The sequence below is a fragment of the Pipistrellus hanaki genome, assembly GCF_964339955.1.
Source record: "Pipistrellus hanaki genome assembly, chromosome: 6".
Classification (NCBI taxonomy): Eukaryota; Metazoa; Chordata; class Mammalia; order Chiroptera; family Vespertilionidae; genus Pipistrellus; species Pipistrellus hanaki.
The window spans coordinates 5,100,667-5,125,008 of NC_140508.1; the positions used below are offsets into that span (position 1 = coordinate 5,100,667).

General features: G+C 49.2%; 1 protein-coding gene across 1 annotated transcript in view; it reads right to left on the reverse strand.

Annotated features, from left to right (window-relative positions):
• The window catches only part of TAF4 (TATA-box binding protein associated factor 4), a 63,942-nt gene that overhangs the window by 26,332 nt on the left and 13,268 nt on the right, over positions 1–24,342 (reverse strand). The window contains exon 3 of the mRNA XM_084888989.1: positions 86–252. Coding sequence (XP_084745115.1) covers positions 86–252 — 167 coding nt within the window. The remainder of the gene's footprint in view (positions 1–85; positions 253–24,342) is intronic.

Below are 24,342 nucleotides of genomic sequence, written 5' to 3' on the forward strand. Positions count from 1 at the left end.
TGGACACCAGGGTCAGCCACCCGGTGGTGGGGCAGGATGCCTGCCACAGGGCCCTTGGCAGGTGCAGGGTGTACGCATGACTCACCTGGACGGTGGAGATCTGGACAGGTGGGGCACTTGTGGGGGTTGCAGGGCGGGGTGCCATGGTGGTCTGAGGCTGGGCCTGGGCGTGGGCCTGGGCCTGCATCTGGGCCAAGGCCTGCTGAGGGATCATTAACAACTGCCCGTTCTCGCTGCGCACGAGGACCATACCTGGGGATAAAGGACATCCGGTGTCAGAGCCCGGGAAGCAGTGGCTCTATGGGGAGGCCTAGCGGCTCTGAGGAGAAAGGGGACCTGTGGTGACACATGGAGTCACCGGACTCTGACATGCCTGCTGCCTGCCAGATGGTGCACAGGAAAAGGACATGCACAGGGCAGTTTCATGGATTCAAAGAGCAACCGACTGACGCCCAGTCAGTGTATCTCTGTGGTAGAGCATGGACCTATGAACCAGGAGGTAAAGGTTCAATTCCCAGTCAGGGCACATGCCCAGGTTACGGGCTCAATCCCCAGTGTGGGGCATGCAGAAGGCAGCGGAACAATGAATGATTCTCTCTCATCGCTCATGTTTCTATCTCTCTCTTTCTCTCTCTCTCTCTCTCCCTCTCTCCCTCTCCTTCTCCCTCTCCCTCTCCCTTCCTGAAATCAATTAAAACATGTATATATATTTTAAATTAAAAAAGGGCACCAAGCCTTCCTTCTGTGAGTAAGCCAGGCACACGGCTCTGCCAGCCCCACCATCGCCCCACAGCCACCCCACACTGGTCTCAGCATGCACCCACTCCAGAGGAGGAAGCCACCGGGGGCGCTGAGGGCCTGGCAGAGTCCTCACAGGCACACACTCTCCCCGACACAGATTGCCAAGTGCGCACGAGGCAGTGGTGTTGAAGACTGGTCGGAGGTCCCGCTGGAGCCGCAGACCCCAGCTCTGGCAAGGACAGGTCCCTCCGCACTGCCCCCGCTGGCCCTGTGACCAGTGGCAGCTGGGACCTGTCCTATGGAACCCCAAACTTCCCCTCCAGCAATGGACCCCGTGGCACCCAGGCACCTCACCTCTCTGGGTGTGGGCAGCATGGTGCCCATGGCTGACCAGGAGGGGGCCCCACAACACAGACGGACAGGGAGAACCACTCACACAGCACATGCTTGAGCTCCATCACTGGAAAGCAAATCCAATCATGCAGGCTTAGCATTAATTTTAGCTTCAAAAACCAGCAGCAATCAGCACAGACGCCATCAGACACATAACACAAGTGTCTAAGTTCACATTTAATTCCATGAGAATCAACGATGGAGCTTCGGAGGGGAACCGCGCTCTTCCTCTGGTGGGGCCTCCGCACTCCACTGGCCAAGCCCCATTCTTTGGTCGGCAAACTCATTAGTCAACAGAGCCAAATAGCAAAGTATGATTGAGCCGAAACCGGTTTGGCTCAGTGGATAGAGCATCGGCCTGCGGTCTGAAGGGTCCCGGATTTGATTCCGGTCAAGGGCATGTACCTTGGTTGTGAGCACATCCCAGTAGCGGGTGTGCAAGAGGAGCTAATCGATGATTCTCTCTCATCGATGTTTCTAACTCTCTACCCCTCTCTCTTCCTCTCTGTAAAAAAAAAATCAATAAAATATATTTAAAAAAAAAAAAAAGTACGATTGAAATTTTTTTTGAGAGCCACATTTTTTAAACTTAAACTTCTTCAAAATAGACTCCCCCAAGCCGTGGTATTTTGTGGAAGAGCCACACTCAAGGGGCCAAAGAGCCGCATGTGGCTCGTGAGCCACAGTTTACCCACCACAGCTCTAACCTGACAGCAAACTTGTGGCTCCTCATGGGAAAAAAAAGTTTGTTTGCATTCGTGGGTGGTAGACCTGTAGGCTGTAATAGGGTGTGCTTTCCTCTGCCTTCCCTAGATACAATGAATCACAATCACAGGCAAAAGTCACACACTGCGATGGCCTGGGGAGCATCTGAACACCAACAGCTGCATCAATGCACGTTTCAATGACATTATCACAGCTCGGGATCTTGTGAACTGATTATAGTCACTCATTCTAAACAGACACACAGCATACTAGTACAGTATCTATTCATGCAAAAGCAAAGAAGCTCAACTTCCCTCAAAATGCAGCTGAAGAATGTTGGAGAAAAGGTTGAGAAGAAGCAATAGCGGAGTTCACAGACAGCTCCTGGCTGGGGACACGCATCGTCCTACTCATCAGGGAAGGCCCCCTGCAGCGATGGCCCACGCCCCCCTTCCAGCTGGGGCAACCAAGGCCTCGGCAGAGCGATTTCTCCCAGAGTGCCCAGGGCAGAGGCTGGCACACCGCGTGCCTCCGACTCCACACATACCCTCTGGGCTTCACTTCAACAATGACCAAGGAGGTCTGTGTATCACGAGCTGTGTTCTTCCAGCCTTTACATTGGGAAGGAGAAGGCCACACCTCACACAGTGAACAACTTCAACTTCAAAGGATCCTTCAGATTCACCTTCCCACCAAAGTGGCCGCTCCGCTGGGTCAGTTCCCACACAAAGGCAGTTAACAGGGATGTCGGAGTGTGGCCTGGGGCTCTGCTGCCTGATCAAACCACCCTCCACCGCCACCCTCCCTCAGCCCACAGCAGCCTTCCTGGTCTCCCTCCTCTGTGCTCGGGCCACCTGAACCAGAGCAGCCCGTCTCCACAGGAGCAGTCATGACGCACCCCGATCAAGCAGGCATAAGACAACAGGGTTTCGTTTTGTTCACGACAGAAAACAAGAAATGAGGACTCAGAACCTGCTGAAACCCCATGCCCTGTGGTTACTAGGGCTGCACGCAGTTTCTTCCACTCTGTCCAGCGTCCACATTACCGTGTGTGTGCTGTGATAACCATGAAGAAAACCAAGGTCATTTTGTTGATGTTCGTTTTTTTATTTTCTTCTTTTCACTTCTTTTTTTTTAAACATATTTTTACTGACTTCAGAGAGGAATGGAGGCGAGAAACATCAATGATGAAAGACAATCACTGATTGGCTGCCTCCTGCACGCCCCATACTAGGGACCAAGCCCACAACCAGGGCATGTGCTCCAACCAGGAATCAAACCATGACCTTCTGGTTCATAGGTCGACACTCAGCCCTGAACCACACTGACCGGGCTTCTTTTTACTTCTTATATCATAAGTAATTCCATGTCATTCTACATTCTTCAAAAACAATTTTCAGTGGCTACAAATCTCACCCAAAATGTATTTCTAATGTTCTTCTTGATGAAAACTCAGTCTGGTTTCCTCTCTCGTTATCAGGAAGGCTCCAGTTTTAAAGGTACATGTGCAGCATCACACCCTCCTCCCGAAGTCAGAGAGGCGACCCTGCGGGCCAAGACTGAGCAATGCGAGCTGCTCCCTGGTACAACGGGCCCTGCAATCACCTGTTTGGGAGGCCAGTGTGGCCCCATCAGGGTGGGGCGTGGCACCAGCAGAGCAGCGGGCAGCCCAAGGCCACCAGGCCACCCCATCTTCACCCAAGCACGACCACTATGTCTTAAGGACTGAATGAACCCTCCCCTCCCTACTCACTAGATTTCAAGGAACACTCAAGTGTTCTTACCCAGTGACAGCTTTCCTGATCCTTCTCATGCCAATGTCTTACTGTATCCGGAATGAAAATCTAGGGCAGCCCAGCTGCACTGCACAGGGGCCAGGCATTTTTGGACTTGCCTGGGCCTCCACCTGGAAGAATCCCACGTCACGCACATCAGCATAAGCTTACCTGCCACAGCCCCTCACACACACTGTTCTCACACGTGGTTCGGCGGCTCCCCCAGCCCTGGGAAGGCACATCACCGGGAAAATGGCCCAGGTGTAATGACAGGAGCAGGGACCAGACCCCTGCGCTCACCCTCATCCCCATGAAGGTCCCTAGGCTGCCGCCTGTCAGAGACTCTGCAGAGACAATGGCACGAAAGGCAAGGCCTCTGCAGTTACACATGGCAGAAGGAGGCTGTCCCCCTGAACGCTGACGCTGGCACCCGAGCAGCCAGGAGAGGGACTGGAGCAGAGAGCACGAGGCCCTGTCTGAAATGCACGGAGAATTTGTCCTGAGGCTGCCCCGCTGCCCAGGGGGGCTTTCGAAGATGTCGCTATGGGGACAGGAGGAGGAGTCTGGACAGAGCCAAGAGACCAGGACGGCCTCCCTCAGCCCACAAAATCCTTCCCTCCAGACTGTCCTCCTCAGCTCTGTGCCTTCAGAACGGGATGCAGTACACTTGGCAAATACATTTCTGCAGTGGTTTACCAAAACCCACTAACTTCACCTTTACAGCTCACACCGTGCCAGGCACACAGTGGTGAGCACACGTCACGTCACCCTGACCGGGAAGAGAGTGCCAGGCCCCTCCCTCTCCACCTCAGGGACCCTGACATGGTTTGTGACCAGTCTGCTCAGGCAGAAACCACAGCCCCCTGCGACTCGCAGAGTCAGGCAGGGGGTGACTGGGCTGTCCAAGTGTGACGGCCACAACCTCCATGACGGCCAGGCCTTCCCACAGTGCGGGCCAGTGCTGCCACTGCTTCAGATGAGGCTCCAGAAGTGGACCCAGGACCCCAGGCAGGGCCTGCTCTGGCCTCCACCCCTGCTCAGAGGAGAGCAGTCAGGGTGACCTTGGCGACAGCACAGGGTTCTGTCCTCACTGCCAACGTGCAGCTGTTTCCAGCCTCCGTCCCCCCAGGGCTGCTTTGGGCCCTGACACCTCCCCACACACGTAAGCTCCTAAATGCTCTTCAGGTACAAGTCAGCTTTAATGACTAGTAGTACACTTTGCTAAGATTACAAAGTTATCAATGCAAAAATGTGCTTACGTGTAATACACAATTCATGTGAGAGTGAAAGTGTATTTGACTGTGTGTGTGTGTGTGTGTGTGAGAGAGAGAGAGAGAGAGAGAGAGAGAGAGAGAGAGGAAATGTGTGTGTGAAAGTGGGTGGGAGTGACTGTGAATGTGAGCAGGTTAGGCTGAAGGTAGGTGAGTGTGAGTGAGGGTGAGGGGGTGAGTGGCTGAGTGAGTGTGTAAGCAGCTGGTGCTGGATGCAGCGCTGTTGTGAACTATCCCCGAAAGCTCCGAAAGCCCCACCTGACGCCCGTCCACAGTGCGCTCGCTGCGCATTGAAGATGTGGAGCCACAAGGCCTTTTGCCTAACGACCCCAATAGCACACACCAGCACAGGCTGGGACCCCACAAACGCCCACCCAAGTCAGCTATGCGTTAAGTCGCTTGGATAAAATGGTCAGGACAGGTGAATCAGGAAGAGTACAGAGCTGTTCCCTAGAGGCCTTTAGTATGAGCCTGAAATTTGTCAAAATACAAACAAGCCACAGCATGCTTTGTTCTAAGGGACGCACACTCAGGCGGCAGGAGCGGGGTGGGGTGGGGTGGGGGAGGTGCAGTCCCAGTGCCTGGCTTTATGCTGGGGCTTGGGGATGAGTCCCTAGTGGCAAGACCTCTGCTCTCTCGGTACCCAGCACCTCATACCCCAGCACACACAGTCTCAGTCATTCAGTCCTGAGTGTGGCCCCTGACAGTCCAAGAGAAAACACTTCCATCAGCCAGAGGACTGTAGGTGGCCAGGGATCAGCCAGAATCTGGACAAGCGGGGAGAACAGAGTGCTGTGGATGCGTGAAGATGACGTGGGCGTGTGGGGCTGGCCAGGCAGAGGGCGACAGTATGCCGGGTGGGGGGGAGGGGGGCGTGGGGGAGTTTGGGGGTGACAGTGAGCATTGTAGCAGAGGACCCACACCCACACCTCCAAGCACTAGGGGACAGTGGCCTGTGTGCCCCTTGGTGCTTCCATGGAACAGATGCAGCAAATGGCATCAAGGCCACACATGTCACCCGAAAACTACTCAGAATGGCTTCTTCACATAAAAGTCTAAAACTAATTCAGATTTGCTTTCTGATATAGACACATAATTTAAAATAGTCCAAAACGTTAGAATCGTTTTCTGTTATGTAATAATACCGGTAAAAAAAAAAAAGTCCCCCGCCTAGCAGTGTGCATTATGTGTTTTTCTTAAAATCACCGTTTGGTGGCCCATTTATGCCCTGTCCATGAGGGCAGGCTGAAGGGAGCCTCCCTCCGGGACACACACTCTGATGTCACCTCGGAAGGCCTGGGCACAGCATCGTTACAGGAAAAGTACCCAAATAGTCAACAGCATAGTGCCTTTTTATCTGATGTGCAAACCACACCCCTCAGGCCAACTCCAAACACGACCAGCCAGAGTGAGGCCAACAGCCCAGAAAAATAAAAAGCAAGTGTCAACCTGGCTGATGCACACACAAAGCATTGTTTTTCTATATTATAATGCCTCCAAATACTAAAGGTTAGAAAAGATAGCTGAATGAAACAAAAATAAAAACACACACACAAAAAGCCCACGATTGGCAGACCCCTCCCGTCTTCCTCCCGCCTTCGGGTGTGTACCCCACGCCACACCTGCCAACGTCACGCAAGCAAGGCCCAGGGCAGGAGTCAGAGAGGAGGGTGGCCCAAACCTCGGCTGTGAGGACACCCACTTATCATTTCACAGACAACACTCAGTCTTGATGAGACTTAGGCGGACACGGTTAAAGCAGCAAGTCCCCAAGAGGTCCTCAGCTGCTATGTTTAAGAACCTCACTACGGCCGAAACCGGTTTGGCTCAGTGGTAGAGCGTCAGTCTGCGGACTGAAAGGTCCCAGGTTCGATTCCGGTCAAGGGCATGTACCTGGGTTGCAGGCACATCCCCAGTAGGGGGTGTGCAAGAAGCAGCTGGTCGATGTTTCTCTCTCATCGACGTTTCTAGCTCTCTATCTCTCTCCCTTCCTCTCTGTAAAAAATCAATAAAATATATTAAAAAAAAAAAAAAAAAAAAAGAACCTCACTACAGTGCACAGGAGCACGCACGGGCACCCACCGAAGGAGGAGTATGAGGACAGGAGGAGGGTCCTTGCTGGCATCACACACTGCCACGCAGGCTGACTTTTTCAATGAACAGGTCTAGAGTACAATTTCTGTAAACTCACCATGGCAGAGTAAAAGAGAACCATCACGTGAGCATCATACATGAACAACTAGAGGCCCACCACACGAAATGGTGCAGATTGGGGCCCTAGGCCTAGCCTGCAATCAGAGCCATCTTCTGCCCGTTCGCCAGTCCTTAAGCCCAACACCACTCCACCACCGGGGTGGGCAGGTCACAGGCACGCCCCACAGCTTCCATCAGCGCTGCAAGCCGCGGCAGGAGCAGTGGTGGCTGTGGTGGTGGCAGTGGCAGCACCTGCGTGAGTGGCCCCGAGCAGACAGCGGGTTCCATCAGCAGCCAGCCCAGCACACACGCATGGAAGTGAAGTCGCCGGCACCCGCTTTCCCGCAGGCCTGAGCCCCCGAGCAGCTGTGCCCACATGGAGGTGAAGTCCCAGTGCCCCTCTCCCACCAACCTGAGCCCCCAAGCAGCCAGTGATGAACTGGGGATTCCAATGGCCTGACAGACAGCCTGGTCCTCCCGCCACCCATCCCGGTTCCAACGTTCACCACCGCTGATCCATCAGAACCTGTGGACCGGTTGGAGGGACTAAGAGGTCAGCCCTTCAGCCCACTCATGAGTCACCAGTCCACAGTCCCACCCCACTGCCGCTCACTGGCGGTGAGGGGGGGAGAGGGGGGAATAAGAGGTGGTCAGTGCACCTCATGGCGACTGGTCCAGCAGTCATTACACTTATGGTCCCTAGTCTTTTATTATATAGGATAGCATATAACAAGATCAGACATCATTTGTGACCAAAAAAAATCTTTACCAACTAGCAAGAGAAGGAAAGTCCTCCACCTCACTAACAAAGGGCATCTCTAAAAACCAAAGAGAGACAAGCTCCCAATCTCTCTGAAATCCAGTTTCTGGAAAGAAGCTGGACTGTCTGCCATCGGGTGGAAAAGTGAGGGTGACTTGCTTGCAGAGCTGCACGCAAGAATAATTGTTCGCTGTGCTGGGGCACGAGACATGGGGACGCAGCCGCAGGGACGCAGTCGGAGGGGCAGAGGCGGCTGACTGGCAGCCATTGCTGTTTGCCATGCCCTAGCCTAGTGACACCCTGACACTCCGCCCCACACAATCTACAAACACACCCAAGCTCCAAGCAGCAGCCTTTGCATATGAAAGGCCTTCTCTATTGCAGTTTAACCTAGCAAACTTGCAACCTGGTGCAGACAGCTCCAAAGTCTCCAAGCTCCAAGCAGGGAGGAGAGGACTGTGGTTCTCGCTGTAGCTCCTGCTGGGCGGCCTCAGGCAGAAGCTGAACTGCAGCCCATTGAAGATCCAGAAGCCAGTGTACCTAGTGGTCAGTGTGAAACACCAGATTTCAACTCCTCACATCCATAAGTGACACATTCGGGAGGTGGACTCAGTGAGCATCAAAGCCCCACTGAAACAAGGCCTGCACTACAAGTGTGTCCCCAGCGCAGCAGTTCTCCATTACAGACACAGCGGGTCCTCACAGCCAATTGGCCTGGAGGTCAATTCCTCCCAGTGTACCAACAGCAATCAAGGCTTAACTACATCAAGACTTTGCATCCAGCCCACAAAGGGGTTCACCAAGAGCAACCACCTCGGGTGACTCGGGAAGCTGAGCTACTGGCCCCTATATGTCACCGACCACACAAAGCCACTCCATCAACACAGGGAGGCAGCCAAAATGAGGAGACACAGAAGCATGTCATGAATGGGAGAGATGGGGGAAAGTAAACACAGAGTTCAGAATCACATTTATAAGGTTACTCAAGAATCTTCTAAAAACTGCTGAGAAACTTGAAGAGACCTTCAAGGACCTTAGTGAGAATACCAAAAAAATGGAAAAGAACCAGTCAGAAATTAAGCATACACTGTCTGAAATAAAGAATATACAGAAACTCAACTAAAGATCAACGTATCCCAAGAGTCAAACCAAAGATCTGGAATATAAGGAAACAAAAAACATCCAACCAGAGAGGCAGAAAGAAAGAAGAATCCAAAAGTGTGAGGAAGTGTAATGTAAGGAGCCTCTGGGATGGCTTTAAGCGTACCAAAATCCTAATTTTGGGGTGCCAGAAGAAGAGAGAGAGCAGGATATTGAAGGCCTATTGAAAGAAATAATGACAGAAAACTTTCCTGCCTCGTGAAAGAAATAGACTTACAAGTCCAGGAAGCACAGAGAACCCCAAACAAGAGGAATCCAAAGAAGACCACACCAAGGCACATCATAATTAAAATGCCAAGGGCAAAAGACAAAGAGGGAATCTTACAAGCAGCAAGAGATAAACAGTTAGTTACCTACAAGGGAGTACCCATACGACTGTCAGCTGATTCTCAACAGAAACTATGCAGGCCAGAAGCGAGTGGCAAGAAATATTCAAAGTGATGAATAGCAAGAACCTACAACCAAGATTACTCTACCCAGCAAAGCTATCATTCAGAATTGAAGGTCAGATAAAGAGCTTCACAGACAAGAAAAAGCTAAAGAAGTTCATCACCACCAAACCAGGATTACATGAAATGCTGAAGGGTATTATTTAAGAAGAGGAAGAAGAAGAAGAAAAAGGTAAAGGCAAAAACTATGAACAACAAAAAGACATCAAATACATATCTACCAACAAGTGAATCTAAAAATCAAGTGAATAAAAAATCTGAAGAACAAAATGGACTGGAGAATATAATAGAATCAGGGACATAGAAAGTGAATGGACTGACAATCCCCAGGGGGAAGAGGGTCTGAGGGGTGCGGGAAGAGATTGGATAAAAATCTTACACCTATGGATGAAGACAGTGGCGGGGTAAGGGCATGGGGTGGGGTGAGGAATCAGGTGGAGGGGAGCTATGGGGGGGGGGGGGGGAACACCTGTAATAATCTGAACAATAAAGATTTATTATATAAAAATTTTTAAAAATATATACAAAATGATAAATAGTAAGAACCTACAACCAAGATTACTCTACCAGCAAAGCTATCATTCAGAATTGAAGGTCAGATAAAGAGCTTCACAGATAAGAAAAAGCTAAAGGAGTTCTTCACCACTAAACCAGTATTATATGAAATAATGAAAGGCATTCTTTAAGAAGAGGAAGAAGAAGAAAAAAATAAAGACAAAAAATTATGAACAACAAAGTGACAACAAATAGATATCTATCAACAAGGGAACCTAAAAAATCAAATGAATAAAAAACCTGATGAAAAGAACAGACTGATGAATGTAATACCATGTTTCCTCGAAAATAAGACATCCTCCGAAAATAAGACCTACTTACAGGTTTCCTTCTGAGTGAAATATAAAGCATCCCCCAGAAAATAAGCCCCCCACCCCCACCCCCCGTCCCCCGTCCCCCAGGCTCTGTCTCAGAAACTTTGTGAAGCCTAAACTGCAAGAAGTTGTGACTTGGGTGAAGAATTCATGGGGGAAAATCACTGACAGTTGCATTGCAAATGCACTGCGAGCAAGCTACCTTGACAAGAGGTACTCATTTAAAGACAGTGCTATTGCTAAACATGAGAGATTCGGTCCACTGATTCTGAAAGAATTGGAGTCACAAGAAATTCACCAGGAAATTCAGGAATTGGATTGTTATGATGATGTTCCAGAAGATGATGACATGATTGTCATTGAATAAATGAGTAAATTCTTGATACTGTAGGATTCACAGTTTGTCTGGTTTGTATTGACAACTACCATACTACCGTACCGTATACAGGTAATAAATTTCCTTTATTTTCATTTAACAATAAATGTGTACCGTATTCTTCTTCATGGGAAAATAAGACATCCCCTGAAAATAAGACCTAGTGCATCTTTGGGAGCAAAAATTAATATAGGACACTGTCTTATTTTCAGGGAAACAGGGTAGAACCAGGTACGTGGAAAGGGAGCAAACTGGCATTTCTCGGGGGGGAAGGGGTGCAGGAAGAGATTGGACAAAGAGCTTAAACCTATGGATGAGGTCAGTGGGGTGGGGGGATGGCCTTGAGGGGTGTGGGAACCAGGTGAAGGATAGCTACGGGGGGAGGGGAGGGAGCATCTGCAATAATCTGAACAATAAAAATTTAAAAATAAATAAAAAGACTTAATAGATTGTATTTCTAAATGTTTGCCACAAATAACTGGAAATTTCAATTTTTAAAAATACCATTTATATAACATAAAAATATGACTGTTTAAGGATCTAGTTCACAAAACATGCAAAAGACAAACACTGAAAACTATAAAACAATGCTGGTAGAAACTCTGAAAGACCAAAATACTAGTAAATGGAGAGGCTTACCATGTTCATGGATCAGAAAACTCAATACTGTTAAGATGTCAGTATCGCCCTAACTGGTTTGGCTCAGTGGACTGAAGGGCCCAGATTCGATTCCGGTTAAGGGCATGTACTTTGGTTTCAGGCACATCCCCAGTGGGGGGGGGTTCAGGAGGCAGCTGATTGATGTTTCTCTCTCATCGATGTTTCTAGCTCTCCCTTCCTCTCTGTAAAAAAATCAATAAAATATATTTTTTAAATGTCAATATCATAAATCTAATATACAGATTCAACACAATCCCAGGCAAGATATGAGAAGACTTTTTGTGGAAAATGGAAGCTGATTCTAGAACTTATATGGAAATATAAGGACCCAAGTAGCCCCCAAACACTTCTGAAAAAGAAGAGAAGCTCAGTCTAAGTCCAGGCTACAGGATCAGGTTCTATTCCGCAGTCCAGAAACTCAATACACACACACAAGGTTTACTGATTTTCAATAAAAGTCACAGGAGAGCCATAGCTGGTTTTGCTCAATGGGTAGAGCACTGGCGTACAGACTGAAGAGTCTCAGGTTCAATTCCAGTCAAAGGCACATACCTGGGTTGCAAACTCAATCACCAAGAGGGGAACATGCAGGAGACAGCCAATCAATGATTCTCTCTCATCATTGATGTTCCTATCTCTCTCCCTTTCCCTTTCTCTGAAATCAATGAAAATATATATTAATAATAATAATAAAGTAAAAGTGTCAGGAGAGGCCCCCTGATGTGGCTCAGTGAACTCAACATCGTTCAGTACACCAAGAGGTTGCTGGTTTGATTCCTAGTCAGGGCACATGCCCCGGTGTGGGCTAGATCCCCAATAGAGTGTGTGCAGAGACAGACGATCAATGTGATGCTTCTTTCTCATTAATGTTTCTCTCCCTTTCCCGTCCTCTCTCTAAAAATAAGTAAAAACTTTTTTTTTTAGTGACAGGCAAATTCAACAGAGACAGAGGTGTTTTCAACAAACAGGGCTGGACCAATTGGATATCCTGTAGGAGAGAAAATAAATCTCAACTCCCCCTCTCAAAATTAACTCAAATTGGACTGAGTGAGAACTAAAACCATAAAAATTCTAGAGGAAAACTTGTGCTTGGAGTTAGGCAAAAATCTCTTTGATGAGACCCAACATAAATTCTGAAAGAAAGAAAATGATAAACCAGACTTCCTTAAAATTGAAAAGTTGCTCTTTAAATAAAAAGGCACAGACTTTAAAAAAAAAATTGTAAAATAATTCTATGTGATAAAGGACTTGTATCTAGAATATGTTTTTAAAACTCATCAAGTCAATAATAATAAAAACAACCCATTTAAACACAGAGGCAGAAGATTTAAATAGATGCTTCACAAAAGATATGTAAATAACAAATAAGCGTATGAAAAGATGCTCATCATTAGTCTTTGGGGAAATGCAAATTAAAACCCCAATGGAATCCAATCAAAAAAATGGTCTACAGACCTAAATAGACACTTCACAAAAAGGGACATAACAGAAGGCCAAGAGACATGTGAAAACATGCTCAAAAGCACTAATCATCTGAAAGATGCAAATCAAAACAATGAGGTACCATCTCACACCTGTCAGAATGAGTTACTATCAATAAATCAACAAATGACAAGTGCTGGAGAGCTTGTGGACAAAAAGGAACTCTCTTGCACTGCTGGATATGCAGACTGGTGCAGCCACTGTGGAAAACAGAATGGATTTTCCTCAAAAAATTAAAAATGGAGCTTCTATTTGACTCAGTGATCCCACTTCTGGGAATATACACCAAGAAATCAGAAACACCAATCAGAGAGGATATGTGCATCTCTATGTTCATAGCAGCACAATTTACAACAGCTAAGGTTTGGAAACAGCCTAAGTGCCCATCAACAGATGAGTGGATTAGAAAACTGTGGTACATCTTCACAATGGAATACTAAGCTGCTGTAAAAAGAAAGAACTCTTACCATTTGCAACAGCGTGGATAGGCCTAGAGAGCATTATGCTAAGCGAAATAAGCCAGTCACGAGACGGATAATGAGATCACATGATCTCACTCACTTGTGGAATATAATGAACGTAAACTGATGAACAAAAATAGATCCAGAAACAGAGAAACATCAAACTTCAAACCTCAGAGGGAAGGTTGGGAGGGGGTGGGATAAGAAATCAACCAAAGGACTTGTATGCATGCATATAATCATGACCAATGGACACAGACAGTAGGGGGTAGGGCATGTGCTGGGGGATGGGAGCAGCAAGGGGGAGTTCAATGGGAAGGTGGAGGGGAGAGAAGGCATATGTAATACTTTCAACAATAAAGAATTTAAATTTTTTGCCAAAACCGGTTTGGCTCAGCGGTAGAGTGTCGGTCTGCAGACTGAGGGGTTCCAGGTTCGATTCCGGTTAAGGGCATGTACGTTGGTTGCCGGCACATCCCCAGTAGGGGGTGTGCAGGAGGCAGCTGGTCAATGATTCTCTCTCATCGACGTTTCTAGCTCTCTATCTCTCTCCCTTCCTCTGTGTAAAAAATCAATAAAATACATATTTTTTTTAAAGAATTTAAATTTTAAAAAATCATTAGGCCAGCATTACAGCCCAAAATGGCTAAAATTAAAGACTGACCACAGTAATGTTGGACATTAGGTGAGGACTTGAAAACAGCTGGCACACACTGTTAGTGGGAAGAGCACAGGCACTCCTGTAGCCAACAACCCACTCCTTGGGTCTACTCAAGAGAAATGAAAACTTAGGTCCACCCGAGACTCACAAGGATGTTTCTCAGAAGCATTGTTCACAATAGCCAGAACTGGAAACAACCCAAAGCTGAGGGCTAGATGGAACCAGCTGTCAGTCCATCACCAGCATGGAATCTTCGGTGAGAAGGCGCAGAATCTCAACACAACTGTAGAAATCTCACACAAGCCCTGCTAAGTGCAAGAAACCAGAGAGGAAGCAGGACAGTTGAATCTTTTCACTTACATAAAACTCGTGACAGCCCTAGCCAGTTTGGCTCAGTGGATAGAGGACTGGCCTGCAGACCAAAGGGTCCCGGGTTTGATGCCGCTCAGGGGCATGTACTTTGGTTGCAGGCTCCTTCCCCACCAGGCCTTGGTTGGGGCTCATGCAGGAGGCAATCTACAGATGTGTTTCTCTCACATCGATGTTTCTCTCTGTCTTTCCCTCTCTTCAACTCTCCCTAAAAATCAATGGGAAAATAACATAAAACCTGTGACGGGGCAGCAATGGGTGTGGGGTGAGGGTGGAGACAGATAACCACCCAGGCGAGAGGAATTCTGAGGCTCTGTAGTGTTTCTGTGTCTTGCTGTGGGGAAAGGACTGTGGTGCATGTGCTTGTGAAAAATCACAGACCATCACTCAGAGGGAGTGCTCTTGATCTAAACCATGCCCGTCAACATGAGAAACATGCACATGCTGATAGACAATGACAACAGGACCCTCGGGCACTGCCAAGCCACTTAGGAGAAGGGCTGTGGCTCCTGGAGAGGCTAACCACACACGTGCCACCCAGCTCAGCCATCCCTCCTAAAGTGCACCCAGGAGAGGAGTCCTCACAGGAGCTTTAGCACCCTGCCCAGCAGTGAGTGGATGATACGTGTGGAAACATGGATGCTCTCACCATAAAAACACATCACTGCCGCATTCAGTGACATGCACACAGAGTGATGCCAGATACAACCACAGTATTTAAGCCATTTAGGTGAGATTCTAGAAAGAATCTGGGCAAAAGGCAGAAAGGTCTGCCCCAGGGGGAGCATGGGCAGCCAAGGGCATGCAGGGCCTCCAGGGGAGAGGGACATCCAGTCTGATGGTGACGATGGAGAGAGGTGCACACACTTCTCAAAACTCACTGGGCTTTAGACAGTAGCTCAATGGTGAGAGCACTGGCCCACACACCAAAGGGTCACAGGTTCCAGTCAAGGGTATGTATCTGGGTTGCAAATTTAAACCCTACCCCCCACCCACCTCCAGTTGGGGCAAGTGTGGATGACAGATTGAAGTGTCCCAGGTTCGATTCCGGCCAGGGGAACATGCCTGGGTTGCATGCTCAATCCCCAGTGGGGGTCATGCAGGAGGCAGCCAATCAATGATTCTCTCTCATCATTGATATTTCCATCTCTTTCTCTCCTTCTCCCTTCCTCTCTAAAATCAATTAAAATACATTTTTTTTTAAAAATCAAGCTTCACACTGATGTCTGTGCCCCTGCTGGTGTAAGAAAAAGAACCAAAGGTGTGTATGTTCACACCTGCTTCCATCTACAACATGCATCTGGAGAGAACGGCCCCGAAAGCACGGAAGTTAACACGGAAAGGTATGGACGGAAGGGGAGCAGACCAAAGGTGAATCTAGAGAATTTGGGTTTTGTGCCATGGTAATGTTCCACAGATTCAAAACACTGTTAATAAAATGGCATAGGCTTTAGGTGTATAATACTACAATACATTATCTATGGTGTATCGTGTGTTCATCACCATTTTCCCCCCTCGCCCTCTTCTACCTCCCCTACCCTTTCCCTCTGGGAATCACCAAACTGTTGTCTATGTCTGTTTTGGGGGTTTTATTGTTGTTTTTGCTTAACCCCTTCACCTTCACCTTTTAAAACAAACGGAGAATAGAAACTAAAACAAACAAAAGTGAACTGTATATCGAAGTGGTAACATTACACACACAGAATCATTTCTGTGGAGTTTGCACACACAGAGAACCTTACACTGAGTCTCACTGTCGTAGCTAAGTACATGGTAGCACATGCCAGGTACATAGATGCTTCATTTCATGAGGATCCAAGGTTCTCTGTGCAAGAGGAGCGAGGCAAACATCATATCAAAGCATTTATGGGCTAAACCTGCTGCATCAGAAACTGAACCGGCAGTACCATCTTGAGCTCATCCGTGTGGCTGCAATGGATTCCTGGCCACCTCCACTCAGACCCCAGAAGCATGACACGTCGAAGCAATCCCAAGCCTGGCCAGAAAAGCCCCCTGCGGGCCCAGGGCAAGGAGAACCCAGGAGCCAAGAGCTCTCCTGCCGACCAGGACAGAGATGTGAGGGGACCGAAAGAGGCCACCTCTGGGACCCTCCCAAGGCCAGCTCGCCTTGCTGTATGCAAGAATTAACCCGAGGTGCTTACTACTAACGGGAAAGGACACTCAGGACATGCACATGAAGACGGGAACATCCAGGTAAATTCAGGCGGGGAGAGCCACCGCACAGGCAGGAGAGAAACGGCACACTGCCCCCACTCACACCCGTCACCCACCACGCTCACCCCCACCACACTCACAGCAAGCCTGAGACCACTTCCCCACCAGCCCACAGCCCAGCTCAGCTGCTGTCTGAAAGACCCCTCTGCCTGCATTCAGGGCTCCCTGTCCCAGCTCAGAGAGACCGCCCTAACCAGCCCCGAACACTGCTCCGCTCCACGCCTGCCTGCCTCACTGTGTCTGAGCTTCAGGGAAGGGCCCGTGCTCCCCTCCGCAGCACCCCTTCACAGGTGGCAGTGCCCGGCACAGAGCGTGGGCACTCTGAGAATGAACACACGAATGTTAACTCACTACCCGTCCATTAAAGTCTGACCACAGAACAGGTAAGGATGTGGGAAACATCAAAGCTCGGGACAACATCAGGGACAATTACAAAAACCTCTGGGTGACAGAACTACAGATTGCTACTCATTTCTTTCCCACATTATTCTGTCTTTATCAAACTTCCCATGATAAGCATGTATTACTTGGGGAGAAAGCAACTATTAAAGACTTGTAAGTACAGACTGTCTTCTCGTGGCCACCCCAAAACCAGCGCACCCAGAGGAAGGCTCGCAGACCTGGGGTTCAGCGCACAGCCCCCACAGACAGCCAATCTTCTCTCTCCGGTGAAGACAACGGAGTCCTCACCTGAGCCTACAGGTGGAAGTGGCAGGTCTACCTGCAGTCCCCACCAGGCTGCTCGCGGCCCCTGGGCTGTGGGAACCTCCTTTCACAAGCACGACAGGAACTTCTTGTCTCACACCCAGGAGACAGCAGACCTGAACTTCCAACCAATAAAAGACACAAGTCACAACTGCCACTGCAGCCTGACACTGTGCAGCCAGGGCCGGAGGAAGAACCACGGTGAGCTTCTGTGTACAGCTGGGCTGAAGTGCGGCTGACGGAGAAAAACGCACCCGTTTTAAATATACAATCTGATGAGTCTGAGCAAATGCACACCTTTGTACAGTCACTACCACAATCAAGACTGAACGCACTTCCATCAACGTGAACAGTTCCAGCGGGGCGGCAATCCCCACTGGGGAGCTAAACTGGGAACGCCGCTTGGTGGGGTCAGACAGTGTGGGCTGCTGTGTCCGGCTCCTCCAGGGCAGAGTATGTGCAGACCCCGCCCGCACAGTGTTGCAGATGTCAGCTCTCTGCTCCGGGTGTGGCTGAGGGCACATGGTGGATGGATCACCTGAAACACCTCCCAATTCTTCCCCGTCTGGGCCATTATCAATTAAGGCCAAAGCTTCCCACCAGGGTCTCTTTTCTCGTGGAGCGGGACTGCTGGACATGGCAGTACACACTGCCAGGCTCTGCTCCTACCCAGTCCCCGCTGGTTCCACACCCACAGCCAGGAGGGATGGTGGGTGCCTTAATGACAGCGCGCTGGGGATGGACTGACTGGATATGCCATGCGCCTTCCACCTGCACGGCCTTGTGTGGTGTGGGTATCTGTCACACACTTGCTGGTTTTTGTATCTTCTTCCTGTCTGTGCACACCTCCTGCTGTTCTTAACAGAGTTGAGTCCTCTTACTGAGAGCTGTGGGTCCTCCCCCTGCACCCTGGGCACACTCTAGCCAGCTGCACCCTCAATGCACGCCCGCCTTCCACTTGCTGAACGTCTGTCAATCCTGAAGTCCACTTTGTCACCTCCTCCTCCAGGAGCGTGCTGCCCCGTCCTAGGAAACCTCCCAACACACAGTCACAAAAGGCCACCATCTGTTTTCCTACAGGCCCTCTTTTCTTATGAGGCAGGCTTCAGCGTCACTGTGCAGGGGACTCACTCTCACTCCCGGGGACTCTGCTCAGTAAGAGCACAGAGCGATAGAAATCCACACGATCACACTTCAATTGTGGGAAGAAGTGACAGTCAAGGGAGTCCATGCCTTGACTCCCCCACCAGGGCATCCCAACTCGGAGCAGCTGACTAACAAGCCTCGCCAAGCCCTTCTTCCTCCTACTCCACCACTCCGCCACTGCGTGGGCCACCATGCCCATGCAGCCCCATCACGAGGCACCCTCTTTCTAATACAAATACTGAAATCACCATGAATGTCTCCTAAAGCCACAGGTAGTTTGGGCTGAGAGCAGCTCCCTCCTGGACACAGGGGCACCTTGCTCTCTGGACCCCAAAGTAAGGCCTGCCTTGTGAGGATCCTGGTGAACCAAAACCTATTCTAAAGACACGGATTCAGAGTCAGGGACTGGCAAGGACAGTCTATTGCTACACTAGGCCCGGACACACCTCCTCCCTCCCAAGGGGCACTGCTCACTGCCTAGTTACCGCTGGGACAGCTGACACCCTGAGGGTTGAGGGGCAGTGGAACCTGGCTCTCTCGGGACCCTTCCTGCCCTTGGTCCAGGACAGAGACAGGCAGAACCACCTGCAGAGCGGAAACTGGACGCCACCTCCCATCAGCTTCTAGGGCTCCCCCTCCCACCCCTCCCACCCCTCCCACGCAGGGCAGCCGAGCCCCTGTACCAGCAGAGGCCTGGAACTAGTGAACAGCTGTAGCAAGGTTGCAGGTTATGAAGTTTATAAACAAAAGTCAGTCACTTTCCGATAAACTAGCAATGAACAAGTGGAAGTTGAAATTAAAAACACAACCATTCACATTAGCACCCAAAAAATGAATTACTTAACTAAATACATATGAGGTCTATATGAAGACAACAACAAAACTCTGAGAATGAATCAAAGAAAAACTAAGTTATTTGGCTGGTGTGACCCATGAACCAGGATTTCTCCTATTTGATTCCCAGTCAGAGCACATGCCCAGGTTGCAGGCTCAATCCCCAGTAGGGGCCATGCAGAAGGCAGCCAATCAATGATTCTCTCTCATCAATGTTTCCATCTCTCTATTCCTCTCCCTTCCCCTCTCTCTAAAGTGAATAAAAACATTTTTTAAATAAAATTAAAGAACTAAGTCAATGGAGAAATATTCCATGATCATGGATAAGAAGAATCAATATTGTCAAGATGTCACTTCTTCCCAACTTGACCTGTAGATTCAACACAATCCCCATCAGAACCCAGCATGTTATCTTATGGATATGGACCAACTGATTCTAAAGTTTATATGGAGGCGGAAGACCTAGAGCAGCCAAAGAAACAATAAAGGTGAAGAACAGAGTTGGAGGACTGACGCCACCAACTGCAAGACTAACTGTAAAGCTACAGCGATCAGGACAGTGTGGTCACTGTGAAAGAACAGACACAGCCCAACAGAGCAGGACAGAGCCCAGAAACAGACCCACAGACAGGGCCAGCTGATCTCACCAAAGGAGCAGACAGCTCAAGGAGAAAGCACAGTCTCCTCAGCAAATGGTGCTGGAACCGCCGGGCATCCACAGGCCAAACAATGAGTCTGCACGCAGCGTTAACCCGAATGGACCACAGGCCTAAACGTAAAACGCACACGTGTGACCCTCCTGGAGCGCAACGCAGGAGAACCGAGAGGACCTCGGGCTTGGAGGTGACTTCTACGGCAAAGACACGGCCAGAGGGAGAAAAGTGATGAGCTGAACTCGATTAAAACTAAACACTTCTGCTCTACAAAAACAATACCGAGAGAATGAGAAGACAAGCCACGAGAGGAGTGTCTTTGCAAGACACACCTGAAACAGGACTGTTTCCCAAAAGATACAAAGAATTCTAAACCCAGAAAGAAAACAAACAACCCGATGGAAAATGGGCCAAGACCTTCCCAGACCCCTCACCAAGTAGCTACACAGATGACCGGCAAGCAAATGGCAGGATGCTCCGCGTCCTAGCCCTCAGGGAAGGGAAGTTAAACGAGGAGAGTCCACTGCACACCCATCAGAGCGCCAAACCCAGAGCACTGACGCCGCCCAGTGCTGGCGAGGACGGGAGCGGCGGCGGGGACCCCTTCACTGCCGGTGGGAACGCAGCCGGTGCGGCCGCTCTGGAAGGCAGCTCGGTGGTCTCACACACTGCACAGCCTCGTGGGACCCAGCAGTCACGCTCCCTGGTGTTTGCCCAAAGGAGCTGAAAGCCGATGTCCACACAAAACCTGCACACAGACGTTTACGGCAGCTTTGTTCTTAACTGACAGAACGGGAAGCAGCCCCGACGTCCTTCAGCAGGTGGGTGGATGAATCACTGTGAAATAAAAGCGACTCTAAACAAACTGTATTTACTTTTTTTTTTTTATGATGTTGCTAGTATTGGAGACTCCGGGAGATGGCCTAAACCCCCTAAGAAGTAGCCTCTGGTATCTGGCTGACCGGTAGAACTAGGATGTCCGACCCCAGTACAGTGGCAAAGCCTCAGGGCATGCGTCAGGAGCCCGCGCACATCAGGGGGGCAGGCCGGGGGAGGTGGGGGGGGGACGGGACAGGGGCTCAAGGCGCCTCCTTTCAGCCAGGCGAGGCTCAATCCTAGACGCCGTGGGCAAGCAGGGCATAGCCAGCTGCTCACATGCAGCCTCCTCCACAGTGAAATGGAACTAGTCCCAGTAAAACATCAGCAGCAGGAGTGGGACAGCCACTGGACACTCCCGGATACCCTGCCCAAGACAACCCTCTGTCTGGGCTCTTTAACTAGGGTCCTCCCTCCACTCTCAATACCACCTGGTGAACAATGGCCATCACACTGATGTGACCCCCCTAATACCGGATCCCCCAGCCACTTCTGGTCACTCTGCACTCACCAAACCCACCGCCCTGGCATGGCCAGTGTCCCCAAAGCTGACTCACAGCTTGGTGCTCTTCCTCCTAAATAAAGCTAAAACCAGGTGTTTAGCCATGTCTGGGAAGAGGCCACAAGCAGGTGTGAAAGAGGAATGAAGGTGTGGTGACCATGGGGTGAGACAGCGGCTGCCAAAGGTGAGATGGGACACTGCCCAGGTTCCAGCTCTTCTGGGGTGGGGTTTATAGGTGCTTATTTTTTTATTTTTTTTGTAATATATTGTTATTGATTTCAGAGAGGAAGGGAGAGAGAGAGAGAGAGAAACTTCAATGATGAGATAGAATCATTGATTGACTGCCTCCTGCACGCCCCCAACTAGGGATCAAGCCCGCAACCCAGGCATGTGCCATGACATGGAATTGACACTGAATCAATGAGCCACGCCGGCTAGGCTGTAGGTGCTTATTAAACTGTTTAGATGACATAAATAAGGCAGCCTGCACCAGGACCAAAGACTGTGACTAATTCAAATCCATGCATCTGACTCTTAAACATGGGCCCTGTCTCACCTAGTCCCCTGTCTCAATTAAAGGCCTTCCAAAGTCCCAGCCTGTCTGCCCAGTGGACAGACCACAAACACCTCCAGGAAACTCCCTGACTCAGGCCACAGGCACGCCCACCACGCGAGCGCTACACTCATGCTCAGGGTCCAGAATGAGACCAGCCAGTCATGCCCCAGCCCTCAGTGAACCCCCGAGTCCCACCTCACAGGCTCAGGACCACTTGCCCCATGGCCCAAACCCACAGACACAGCCCCAGTGAGACACAGCGTCCTGAGAAAGACCAGGCGTTCAGCAGGCACACAGGACCTGGGGCCAGTGTGCTGAGCAGGGTATCCAGAAAACCACGTCCTGGGCAGAAGGGCCAGCCACTGCAAAGGGCAGCCATGACCTGGCCTGCTGACCGGTGAGGGAAGAAGTGGGCTGTGCTGGACCTGGGAGGAGACTGTGACACCTCCCAGGTTCAGTCCACCATCTGGAGGCCGGACTTCATTCCAGAAGCAACAGAAACCGTGAGGTCCCAAGTGGAGCAGGCCCAGCCAGAGGACAAGCAAGAAGCAGCCAAGATAGAATCAACATCATCAAAATGTCCATACTTCCTAGCAATCTATAGGTTCAATGCACTCCCCATTAAAATACCAATGACATATTTCACCGACCTAGAAAGAACTCTCCAAAAGTTCATTTGGAACAATAAAAGACCCCGAATAGCCACAGCAATCCTGAGAAAGAAGAGTAAAATAGGAGGGATCTCAATACCAGACTTCAAACTATATTACAAAGCCACTGTTCTCAAAACAGCCTGGTACTGGCACAAGAACAGACATATAGATCAATGGAATAGAATCGAGAACCCAGATATCAACCCAAATCACTATGCTCAACTAATATTTGACAAAGGAGGCACGAATATACAATGGAGTCAAGACAGTTTCTTCAATAAATGGTGTTGGGAAAATTGGACAGACACATGCAAAAGAATGAAACTAGATCACCAACTTACACCATTCACAAAAATAAACTCAAAATGGATACAGGACTTAAACATCAGACGGGAAACCATAAAAATACTAGAAGCATCCACAGGCAGCAAAATCTCAGATGTATGCCAAAAGAACTTCTTCACTGATACTACCCCTAGGACAATGGAAGCTAAAGAGAAAATAAACAAATGGGACTACATCAAAATAAAAAGCTTTTTTACAGCAAAAGAAACCATCAACAAAACAACAAGAAAGCCCACTGTGTGGGAGAACATATTTGCAAATGATACCACTGATAAAGGTTTAATCTCCAACATCTACAAACAGCTTATACAACTAAATAAAAGGAAGATGAATAATCTAATTAAAAAATGGGCAATGGACCTAAATAGAACATTTTCAAAAGAAGACAGAAGGAAGGCCAAAAGGCACATGAAAACATGCTCAAAGTCACTAATTGTCCGAGAGATGCAAATCAAAACAACAATGCGGTACCATCTCACACCTGTCAGAATGGCCAACATCAACAAATCAACAAATGACAAGTGTTGGCGAGGTTGCGGAGAAAAAGGAACCCTCGTGCACTGCTGGTGGGAATGCAGACTGGTGCAACCACTGTGGAGAACAGTGTGGAGTTTCCTCAAAAAACTGAAAATGGAACTCCCATTTGACCCAGTAATCGCACTCCTAGGATTATATCCCAAGAAACTAGAAACACCAATCAGAAAGGATATATGCACCCCTGTGTTCATAGCAGCACAATCTACAATAGCCAGAATTTGGAAACAGCCTAGGTGCCCGTCAGCAGATGATTGGATCCAAAAACCATGGTACATCTACACAATGGAATACTATGCTGCCATAAAAAAGAAGGAATTCTCAGCATTTGCAGCAACCTGGATGGAATTGGAGAACATCATGCTGAGTGAAATAAGCCAATCAATGAAAGAGAAACACCACATGACCGCATTCATTTGTGGATAATAAAGAACATTATAAACTGATGAACCAAAAGATAGATATAGAGACAGTATATCAACAAGTAGACTGTCAAATTACAGCGGGGAGGGGAGGAAGATCTGGGGGAGATAATAGATCAACAGAAGGACTTTTATACATGCATATAAGTACAACCAATGGACACAAAACTCTGGGGAGGGAGGGGTTGGGTGAGAGGGAAGGAGGGGGGCAAAAAAAAAATCAATAAAGTATATTTAAAAAAAAAAAAAAAAGAAGCAGCAGCCAAGAGCACGCTCGGCATGCACACTGAGGGGCCTGAGACCACACCCTCCCAGCCGGAAGCCACCTGCCCACCAGCCTGCACAGGGGCTGGCTTGATAAAGTTTCAAAGATACACACAACTATGAGAATAACCACTCCGGAGCCTCCCACCAGAACAAGCGGTTGCTAAAGTTATCCTAAAGCTCAGACCTCTTTCAGAGAAATAAGAACTCGCAGGTAAAAGTAAAAAACCCACCCCGAGGTCTAGGCCCGCATTCCAGTCCCCAGAAGGGGACACCTGCAGGGAGTCCTAG